General features: G+C 34.2%; 1 protein-coding gene across 1 annotated transcript; it reads right to left on the bottom strand.

Moving 5' to 3' along the window:
* Positions 1–1,981: 1,981 nt before the first annotated feature.
* Positions 1,982–10,329, bottom strand: LOC18045770 (translation initiation factor IF-2, chloroplastic). The gene is made up of 12 exons (XM_006440938.2): positions 8,499–10,329; positions 8,347–8,379; positions 7,983–8,096; positions 7,628–7,777; positions 7,402–7,500; positions 7,261–7,323; positions 6,667–6,822; positions 6,448–6,513; positions 4,319–4,555; positions 3,531–3,806; positions 3,041–3,229; positions 1,982–2,509 (listed from the first exon to the last, which is right to left on the bottom strand). Exons 1-12 carry the CDS (start codon positions 10,008–10,010, stop codon positions 2,348–2,350), a joined length of 3,057 nt encoding a protein of 1,018 aa, XP_006441001.1. The 5' UTR covers positions 10,011–10,329; the 3' UTR covers positions 1,982–2,347.
* Between the last annotated feature and the right edge of the window lie 1,587 nt (positions 10,330–11,916).

Below are 11,916 nucleotides of genomic sequence, written 5' to 3'. Positions count from 1 at the left end.
ATAATTACAAACATTATCATTTAAAAATTATAATTACAAAATTTAACATCTTGGATTTTGAGATTTATTTGTTTTATTACATTCAGGGCTATTTTTGTAATTACAATTTTTTATTTTTTAAAATTTTGTAGGATAAAATAGTCTTTTAATTCATTAAGGGGTAAAATAATTATTTTATTTAAATTATTTAATTGATTCTAACTTTGTTAGTATTAAAATGGTTTATTGATATAAGTTTAGAAACAAAGGTGGTGTAGAGAATATGTCAAAATTTTGTGATGATTAAATGTACATATGATAAAAAAGAGGTAGTGCAGATATAATTTCCCCTATCAAAAATTATGTTGGTTTACTTTATTTTTCAATTACTCAAACCAACATTAATTTTACCTTGTTCTATTTTATAGTTATTAAATTTTTATGTCCGAATATCATTGTTCTTTTAAAAAATTAGAATATAGTTCATGGTTGCTAACATATGAAAAAATAAATAAACTCAAAAGACTATATCACCACTCTTCTAGAATTATTACCATATTACCATTTTTTAAGCATTTCTATAATCAACATTTATTTAAGAATTTAAATTTGTAGTTAATATGTTTGGTTGATATAATAGTAATACCCTAAGATAAATATTTCTTTCTCAAATTTTTATTTATTTGAGACAAAATTCAAGAAAAGAAACATCATCATTAGCTTTGCACTCTTTATTTTAAATCCTCTGTTTATTTCGATATTATAAATAGTTTGAGATTTTTGTTTTTATAAAATTATCTGCGAGGTTAATAATCTCTTAATTTTGATGGCATGGATTTGTGTTTAGATTTTTTATTTAAATATTCAAACTAATTTACAGTATCGATCTAAGAGATTTCAATAAATTTTTTATTATAAATATGTATGCTTTTATCTTGTAATTCAGTGACCATTATATTTTACTTGTATATATATATTTTTTCATAATTTTAATGTAGCAGTTTTGACTGTGCATTCTATCCATAACCTTAACAAGATATTATTTTTATTTATTTTTGGGTCAGTTTTTTGTTTGTTTGTTTGTTTGTTTTTTTTGTTTTTTTGTATAGGTATCATTGGAATTACAAGGAGTGTTCGTTTTATATGGGTATCATTGGCAATCCGCTCTACTACGGCGACTGATTTGTATGATGAAGACTCCATAAAAACTAATGAAGCTTTTAATCACGCACGAAATATAAGAAAAAAGGGGAATACTTGAAAGAAATAAACTAATCAAAGAGTAATCAAGAAAATACATACATATTTTTATATTTTTTATTAATCATTTTAAAAAAATTAGAGAAAGAAAGAAAAAATCTAAAGTTCGCTATAAGACGTATATCAATATTTTTTTTGGTTGATCTGTGAGGTGCAGTGGAGCACAACATTGTTCAACTAACTAAATGTTATAATTCTTCAAACAAAAAAAAAAAACTAAATGTTATAATTAAAACTCAGGTGGTCAACCAAATCACGTAAATGTATTTTGATTTAAGGGAATCTAAAAATAAGTTGTATTCAGTTAAATATATTTTATTTTGATAAATAATTTCGTCTGAAGGTAATTATATTTTTATTTGCAGAGATGTTCCTTTTATCTTTCTCTAGGCTATTTACAAAATCTTCTCTTTTCGTCAGGCTCCTTGCTAATGAAAGGACAAAAAAAATTTAATCAAACATATGATTTTTAGAAATATCAGCTATCTCCTTGTGTATTCCAATATTTATCCTGCAACTCTTCAGCAGCTTCCCTTGCTTTTCTCTTTGCATCATTTGTAGATGACATTCTAATTTCAGAACAGAATTCCCAATATACAATTTGTATTACCTCCTATTTGATCGAAAATGATAGTCCTAGTTAGTTGTAGTTGTCAAGAACACAAATTGCGATTAAATTCATGGTAATTAAATGCCGAGTAAATAATGAATGTTTATTTGACAGTTACATCTGTTTCCGGAATTCACAAATAATCTGTTCAAACATTGTGGATTTCATTTCTCTTTGCTTCTGACTTTCCTTAGATGTTACAAAAACAATATTTCCACATGGCATCTTGAGGAACTTAAATGTTCATCCTTTACAGAAAGGAGCTCCAATTGCCATACATTGTTATGTACAACCTGATTAGCATACAACAATCGACAAAAATCACAGCAAGCTCGCATACTCAGCCCACACCTGGAAATAAATTGCATGTGGAGGAAACTAATCAATAAGTGTACCTCATGAGAAACTTTGAAGCACTGATTGGATGGTTGCACGCCGGCTTTGGCATGAGTGCACGGATCTCATCGAGCTAATAAGCTGATTTATAATAAAATCTTTCTATAATTCAATTCCGGCTCCTTCCAATGCAGAAGCCATTGAAGCTGATGCCTCCTCAAGGGTCCGTTTCCTCTGAATGGAGTTGAAGGCCTCAATAATGTCTCCCTCTTCCAAATCATCATAGTCAGCAGCTCCAACACCACACTCTAATCCAGCATTTACCTGTGTTTAGGGAAAATGGATCAATGAATTTGCATCATAACAAGGCGGCAAAATGCACAGCATTCTAATAACACAACGATGGCATAAAAATAAATAACTTCATTTTAGAAAACAGACATCCTACAACTAATTTATTGACTTTAAAGTTAAATCATCAGGAACCTGACCAATCATGTGGGACAAATTTCATCCCTAGAACACATTTCATCACTAGAACACAAGTCCTGACATCTCTCCCATAAATCTAAAGTTACTTTATATACAAGCTCATTATCCAACGGATCTAAATGTATTAAAACTTCCATTAATCAATGATTGCTAAACAATTGCCATACTATGCTTGAAGTTACAATTGTGTATCATATGACAATTTATCAAATAGTCACATTCAATATGCAGGTTCTGTAAGTACTTGCCAAAGAGACAATATCAAATCAAGTTTGCTGGAAAGTCTGATCAATCATAAGCCTGCTAGGGCAATGTACATATCGTGTGACAGAAGAAAAATAACAATAGCCTTAAAACTCATACCTCTTTTACATTTTCTTTAACCCGTCTCAAAGAATCAAGCACACCAACATGGACTGTCTTTCCATCTCGAATGACCCGAATGCCACAGCCTTTCACTAATTTTCCCTCTGATACCATGCATCCAGCAACACGACCACTGCCACTGCTGAAGATGGCCCGGACTTCAGCTGAGCCAATCGGTACTTGTTCCTGTTAACAAATGAGCAGTAACTCTCCGTAAGTCTTCAGTAAGAAGAATTGAAGAGAAAAGGAAAACAAAATAACAAAAATTTAAAGTCTTGAACCATAAGATCCTAGGACCACATTATGATAGGCCAAGAACCATCTTTCCTTAGGCACTGTTAAACAATGAAGAGTAACACTCAACTGTAAACCGCCAGATCATTATTAAGGACCCCAGCCCCTTCCCCACATCTAGAAGCCACTGCTGTCAAAGATACAAGTCCAAAAGAAAAGAAATAAAGATACAAAATCTCCTACTTGAACTGACCTCAACAGTCTCTAGCAGTCCTTCCATTGCATTTCTCATATCATCAATGAGATCATAGATAACTCTGTATAGTCGAATCTCAACACCTTTGTTATCTGCATAAGTCTTAACAGATCCTGGTGCTTTAACATTGAAACCCAAAATAATGGCTTTGCTAGCAACCGCAAGATCAACATCACTAGCACTGATATCCCCTGTCGCTTGCAAGAGGAACTTCAAAGTGACATTATCTTGTGGCAGCACTTGCAGGGCTTCTCTGACAGCCTCAATGGATCCCTAGACATGGCACGACAATATAATTTAGTTGCATGCCAAATATAAACCTTGATGATTATCAATGCAATACACCATCTGTACTTCAATACAATTCAAGAACAGAGAAAATCTCGTAACATTCTGAGAACAACTTCCAAAAGCTTACTCTGGTGAGATCAGGACCGCATGATGGCTTCTTTTAAGATTTCAAAATTCTGTTATTTAGGTAAATGAAAACTCTGGTCCAAGTCAGAGGCAACTCCAGGCATTAATTGTAGGAAAGTCTCATATTTCAATGCAATTTTCACTTTTTCAAATACATTAACTAGAAACTATCACCAGCTGCAGTCTAAATATGAACCATTAGTATAGGAGCATACACTTCCTTCTAGAAAGAAATAAAAAACATTTCTATTATCTTGTATGGGAAAATAACCAACCAGTACCCTTGTCAGATGCATAATGATAACATGAACTAGCAATGCAGAAACAAGATAAATGCATGCTGTTTCATACAAAATATTATGCTTTACCTGAACGTCAACCTTCATAATAACATTCAGCTGGTGCAAGTCTAATCCAGACAGCTTCCCTGCTGAAACTGCAGAAGCTAAAGAAGAAAGTGTGACCTTCCCATCTCCAGCCTTAGCTGATATTCGCTCATTACGCAATGAAAAAGCACGTGCTTCTGCCTTTTCACGTGCTACATCGAGTGAATCAACGACCTCAAATTCATCACCAGCAATCGGAACTCCATTCAGCCCAATAATCTGCATAAATAAATGCCAGGGAATTTTAGTGTAAGAAATAAACACTGAATCTTATGATAGCGATTAGACCACACCTTTCACTAAGGAAATGTTCGACATTATCATCAAATGCAAATTACTTTTCAATTTTGTTATCATCTTATGCCATATTTGAGGGTGAGTGACATCACCAACTTTGTAAAAAAGTGAAAAAGAATACAAAAAAAATTAAAATGCATGCACAAATATCCCAATGATAACTTTCTTCTTTTGTTTCTCCATGAAGACACTTTGTAGAACACTGAGAATAATGTCACAAGATTTTATACGATTCATACGCACTTTTCTCCTTTTTTTTTTGATAAGAAATGGAAAATTGTATTAACGATGAAGAACCATTAGAAGAATCGTTACAAGGCATAGGCACTCTTCTCTTCATATGCACTTGATTCTCAAGAAACCCTAAAGACTATAATTGTGGTTTTCCCACAAAAGAGGTAGAGGGAAGAGAAATGGAGAACGGAAACGAACTCTTTATTTCTAGGATAGAAACCAAAGGGTCACATCATTGGCACAGTCATAATACCCGCGCGGGCCCTGGGGGGGGGGGGGGAAAAGGAAATTTGTAACCCCCAAAAAGACTCTTAGCATAATGAAACAGCCTAGCACGAATAAATTAAAAACATTTTCTGAAAATTACCAAAACCCTAATTTCCACCCTCTTACACAGCATCTGAAAAATTTAAAACATAAAAATCCCAAAATATAAACTTTGCAACACATGGGCCACTAAAATACAAAAACTAACATTATTGCTTCCCCATTACAGCATCCTACTGGAAACTCTTTCCAATATTATTGACCCCTCTACTTCATTCTTTCTGCTAATTATGTATAATTTTAGGTTTCTTACAAAATTTTAATATGCACATGCATCACATTGGGATATATAAATTTAAACAAGAATAAAAGGGGAAAAAGGGGCACTCCAAGAGAATATTGCTGGTTGAAATGATCCAAAAACATTAGGCTGCTCTGTTTACCATTTCTCATAATTTGGTAGGAAAGTTTTACCTTCATATCAAACACAGGGCCCCGTTTGTCACAGGTTTGAAGATCCATCTATGCAACAAGATGTAAAAATGGTACGATGGTACATTGTCTATATCTTTGGGGGATAAGAGGTTGGGGAAAAGGGGATGCATTGATAGCATTTACATCCTTCATTACAACTATAGTTGAACATATAGTCATTACGAAGCAATTCCAAAACAAAATTAACTATTATTTAACAAAGTACTCTCAAAATAAAGAGCAAAAGGGACTTTTACTTGAGATTCAACTTTACCACAAAGTTGGAAGGAATCCTACAAGACCAAATTGGGTAATTCATTTAAATCATTCTTAACAGAGTTCATGGAGCAACATATAAGTGCTTACCAGAACACTTGATTATCCCTTATATAAATAGCGCAATAAGATGACCCAAATTTCACAATCTTTCTATCAAGCACTAAACCTAAGCAATGGATGACATGGTACAATGAGAATGCTTTGAAGAATACATTGAAAAGATAACCGGTAATTATATAAATCTTAAAACACAAAGGCACAAAAGTAGAAAACAACTAAAAGGTGTCCAATGTTTTGTTCCAATCACAAATACAAGTGCATATCTTATGCAACCATGTGGTATAATGCATTTAACTCCAATTAAATAGGCCACTTGCATTGTAAAAAATCTGACTATTTTCCAAGAGTCTGACAAGCACTGCTAGGTTTGAATTTGTATGAACCAAGAAATGGGAAAATGTATTCCCCAAAACAGAAGCCTCCCATTTGGAAATGTAACTAAAGAAATAGGATGCTTACATAAACAAGAATAAATATGGAAAAAATTATTATCTACAAACCTGTACAGGTATAGAGGGTCCAGCTTCATCAACACGATTCCCACTGTCATCAAATAAAGCCCGTACCTGAGCATGGAAACAAAAGCTAAATATTGTATATACACAAATCTTTCATAAGGAATGAGCAGCTCTTACTTCAGCATATAAGAAAAGAGTAAACAGTGAAATCTACCCTCGAGATTTAAATAAAATTTCAGTTTCAAACTCTAATTTACGAACCTTTCCAAAGGCTTCTCCACAAACTACTACGTCCCCTTTTTTAAGTGTCCCATTTTGCAAAATAAATGTAGCTACTGGCCCTTTAGATTTGTGTAGACCAGCCTCGATAACTGTGCCCTTTGCATTTCTATGAGGATTAGCCTTCAACTCTTGCAACTGAAAACAAACACACATATGATAAGAATATTTGACAGCTGGATAAAAAGAAGCAACACAAATATTTCACATCTCAAGCACAGGGAACAACTAGTCCACTCATAAATATATTTGAAAAGGTGACTTATTTAATGTCATAGGACACAGTTATACCTCCTCCAATTTTTGCCAATAACCAAAAAATAAAAAAAGGAGAGTCCAGCGCAAAAGAAAATACATTCCTATGCATCTCTGTGTATGTACCTAGTAAGCAGACTCATATGTATCTCACAACAGCAGGAAACAAGAATATTCATTGCAACATATCTCTTAGTAACTAATCTTTTAGGGAAAAAATACAACCACAAAGATGACCAAGATTACCCAAGAAAAAAAAAGTTTATTATCATTGCAAGAAGAATAAGGCCAACATGTCAGCAAAATCTATCATTGGCTCACCTCTGCAACAAGCATAATGGTTTCCAACAAATCATCTACTTTCTCCCCTTTGAGAGCACTGATCTGTTTACGACAGAGTATAGGCGTTAACAAAAGGTATAAATATAAAGAATGGTGCATATACTCTTAAATGATAAGAACCTGAACCATTGGGATGTCACCACCCCAGTCTTCTGGCATCAGACCAATGGAAGAAAGCTCTTGCATGACTCGTTCTGGATTAGCTCCGTCTTTATCTATCTGGTGTAGTGGAAACAATAAGATGGAGAGTTAGGCCAACAATAAGAGTATATGCACAAGTATTGTAAATTTCCAGTAGTTTCATCCTCTTTCATTTGAAACAAGAGTTGCATTATAGTTGACATACCTTATTTATAGCAATCACAATTGGAACTCCAGCCGCTTTGGCATGAGCTATTGCCTCATTTGTTTGAGGACGAATCCCATCATCAGCAGCCACTACAATGACAGCAATGTCTGTCACTCTTGCTCCACGAGCTCTCATAGCCCCAAATGCCTACAGAGCGGACATTACATATATCATCTAAAGGTAAGAAAAGTGCAAGAAAGTTATAGTTCATAGATGAGTGTGTTACCATCCTGGAAAACAAAATTATCAAAACAACTGATACAATATGATCCAGTGGAAAGGATAAGGAAAAATATTGCCATTAGGCAAAGGGAGCGAAAGTTCAATATGCTAATTAAACGGTAAAATTTACCTCATGTCCCGGAGTGTCAAGAAAAACACATGGTTGTAATTTGCCATCGACAGGTACTTGCACCTTATACGCCCCAATTCCTTGTGTAATCCCCCCTGCTTCTGCAGCAGCCACCTGCAAAATTTAGCAATCAAGCCTCTGTGTCATACTGCCCATAACTGCATATGGCTTAAGGAGTTCATTAACCAAATATAATTCTAGAAAAAACGAGTAACAATTCTAATGCAGACAGAAATATGTATAAAAGGTGTGAGAAATCACCAAGAAAACCAAAGCACCAGTTAACAATAAACTTTAAACTTTCTGCGGGGAAAAGAGCAAAAATATTGGAAAACCATAACGAGATTAATAGGCTTCAACATACCTTGGTTTTACGGATATGATCCAAAAGAGTTGTCTGCCAAATGGATCAAACCAAACATGTCAGCATAATCTTGCCACTAAAATAGAAAATTAATCTCAAAATGATGCATAAGATCTAATAAACTGAAGATTAGCAGAATGTATAAAACTTACCTTTCCATGATCCACATGACCCATAATTGTAAGGATAGGAGGCCTGTCTTCAAGCTTGTCCAGGTCTTCTTCATCAAATAGGTCTTTCTTCCTAGCCATTTCTTCCATTTTAACAGGATCAGCATCTAGGACTTCCACTTCATAATCTTTACATATCATCTTCACCATGTCTTTGTCTAGAGTTTGTACCCCTTCAGGCTTAATACCCTTTGAATATAAAGAACCAAGGATTTCACCTTCGCCAATGGCCAAATTGCGGGCTAACTCCTCTATCAACATACCCTTCTCCCCAACCTCAAGAATTTCTACTTTGACAGGAGCCGCATCTTTGGCAGCTTTAAGTTTAGCCGCTTTCCGGCTAGCTTTAGTCCATTTCCTCCCTTTCCTTGCTGCACCAGGAATCAGTTCAGATGCCTCCTCATCAGGAATCTCATCATCATCATCAACAATTCGTTTCCGAGGTCCTCCTTTCTTACGATAGTCATCCTTGAATTTTCCAGCAGGTCCTTTTCCGGGTTTCGTTGGGGCCAAGACTGCTTGAGAAATCAGAGGATCAACCGCCGGTTTCTTGGATGCAAACTTATCAATCAAAATCGGTTTCCGTTCTTTATTTTTCACGGCTGAGTCAGCTTCACCAATGGTGGACGACTTTTGACCTGCCCCCACATCTTTTAAAACAACGGGTTTCTTTATCACAGGTGTAGAAGCTACTGATGGCTTTGTTTGTAGTTTTGGTTGAGGTCTCAAAGGTGGCTGTACAGGCCTCGGAGGAATATTCAGCTGAGACTCCATCTTCATGTCTCCTCCCATTTTAGGCTCCTCTTTTTTTACCTTAGTCTTGGGTGTTTCCTTTACAACCTTCTGTATACTTGCCACAGAATCCCCCTTTTTCCACACACTCTTCAAAGTCTTACTCTTCTTTGCTCCCACTGAATTCATTGGTCTACCATTTTTTGTATCAGCACTCACATTAGGCAGCGTCGCTTTATTTACACTCACATTCCCACTTTCATTTCTAGTCTCTAATTTCTCAGCCTTCTCCAAAACCTCGTCAAGTGACTCAATCACCTTATTCCTCTCCTCCTCATCCGAATCCTCACCCACTCTCGAAGGGTCCCAACCCATTGAATTCACACCCGAAACAGATGCTCCACCCTTGACTCCCAACGACTTCAGCACGGGCCTGGGAGCAGGCTTTAGAACAATTCCATTATCATCCCCATCACTATCATTATCACTATTTCTTCCCCTAAACGTGTTAGAATCAAACGACACAGCTGACCCATTACCTTGCTCAATAAAATCAGTAGTTGTAGTTGTAGTTTGTGTGGTAACAGAATATTTACAAACCCATCTTTTTTTACCCTTAAAATTGCGTTTTGTCAGAGAAACTCTCTTAACTAAAGAACAACATGATGATTCTGAACAACAACTCGTTGTGCCAGTGACACTTATACTTCCTAAACTAACCAACGAAGCCAAAGACGGCATCGTTCCCACTAGAACCAACATGCTCAATTACAATTTTAAGTATCAAACAACTTCAATTTCTCATTATTCTACAATGACAGAAACGACATGTAATGAGAAATCTTACCTCAACAGGCTAAATGCCCAGAAGGTGTTTGATAAAATTGCTACACTATTTTCATGTGGAGAGAAATAAAGGCCGGAAATTAAAGTATTTTCTGGTGGTGATGAGGAAGAATGCTAAATTGGGTGGGCCAACGGGTATGTGTATCAGTGGGTGTGGCTGATTCCCTGCCTGTTAAATCTTTTCTATCTGATAAGGCCGTTTGTATTAACGTTTTCTATTTTGTTTGTTTTTTTCTTTTTGTGTCCTCTTCCCTCAATTTTTGAATATTATTTAATTCTTCTTTTTTTGGGTCCTTGTCCTAAAAATAAATGAATTTTCAAATGTATTGCAAAAGTCCTGCCTTTTGTTTTCGTATTCGGCAATCGGTGTGGTTCTGAGCTCTTTCCCACAAGAATGAAAGAGGACAATATATCTCAGCATTTTTAAATACATATTCTTAATAGCACGATGTCTGCTCAGCATAAATATCGTCAATAAAAAATTGCGTCCTTTGAAGGCCTATTAAAAAAAAAAATTGTACCTAAATAAATTTTACTCAAAAATTATACTAATTTGAGTCTAGCTTACATTAAAATTTGAGGTAGATTGATTTCTACTTATGCATTATTTTTAAAATTAAAAAAAAAGCCATGTTTCAATTATTAATAAGCTTATGGAGTTCGATGATAGAAACATGTCTCCAAGTAATTTGGTTTTTTGATTTTTTACGAGAAAAGCAAAAAGGGAATGAATGGTTAGCAATTGTGATAAACAAATAAAATGAAAATAAATAAATAAAAATTTGTATCTTGGGGGATAAATGTCATCAAAGAGTTCTAGAAATAGAATGCCCAGTTACAATGGTTCTGATTCACAGATGAAGCATCCAGTTAGTTGTATTAGTTGTGAAATTTAGGGTACAAGAAAGTGACATAGTCCACCAAATTTATTTTTACTATATTGTAAAGATTCTACTTGTATTCTTTAAATCAGTAACCAAAATTTTTTACTTTTGTTCGGATCAATCTACGCTATAATGCAAGTTGCCATATGCAGCCCAAATTCTAGTCGTACCCAAAACTACGACCCTCGCTTCACGGATTCTAAACGCACCCATTGGCCATTTGTATAAACGCAGCAAGAGTTGAACTATTGGCACCCTCTCATCTCCTCATAAAACTCCCTTTTTAGTTATATTCATTTTATTTTCGAAAATATTCTTTTTTTTAGATACATTTTTTTAAATTCTCAATTTTCATTTGATTTGTTTTATTGTTTAAAACTCAAAGTATTATTGTACTATTTTTTAATTATTTTTAATTTTATTATTAATCTACACACAAATTAAATTAAAAAGTTATATGGGTGATAAGTTTTTTAGTGTTAATCATTGGCTAAAATAACACATATTTAAAATTATAATTTTAAAGCAATTTTAAATATAAAAATATTTAATCAATAAGAAATCAAAAGAGAACAATATATTATTTTAAATTTGTACAATTTATTTTAGTTAAATAAGAAGTAACATATAGAATTTTTTTTTTTTGAAAAGGATTGATTATGAACTAAGTAATTTATTGGAAAAAAATTTATATGTGTTTAATTTTCAATTGTCCTTAATTGTAATTTTATTTAAAGTAGGGTTTTGTAAGAATAATGTAGGGGTGCCAATAGCTCCACTCGTGCAGTAATTAGGAAGACACAAATTCAAAATCAAACCTGCTGCATGTCCAGTTAAACATTGGTCCTACAAGCCCAAAGCGCGCCCAAACAAGCACCTCAACCCATTGTTTCTGAAAATATTTTTGCAAACATAAAATTCTTTCTATGTTATAAATT

This window comes from Citrus clementina, unplaced genomic scaffold (genome assembly GCF_000493195.1).
Source record: "Citrus clementina cultivar Clemenules unplaced genomic scaffold, Citrus_clementina_v1.0 scaffold_3, whole genome shotgun sequence".
Taxonomy (NCBI): Eukaryota; Viridiplantae; Streptophyta; class Magnoliopsida; order Sapindales; family Rutaceae; genus Citrus; species Citrus x clementina.
Note: the sequence above shows the minus strand (reverse complement) of the source record. Positions and strands in the feature narration are given on the sequence as shown.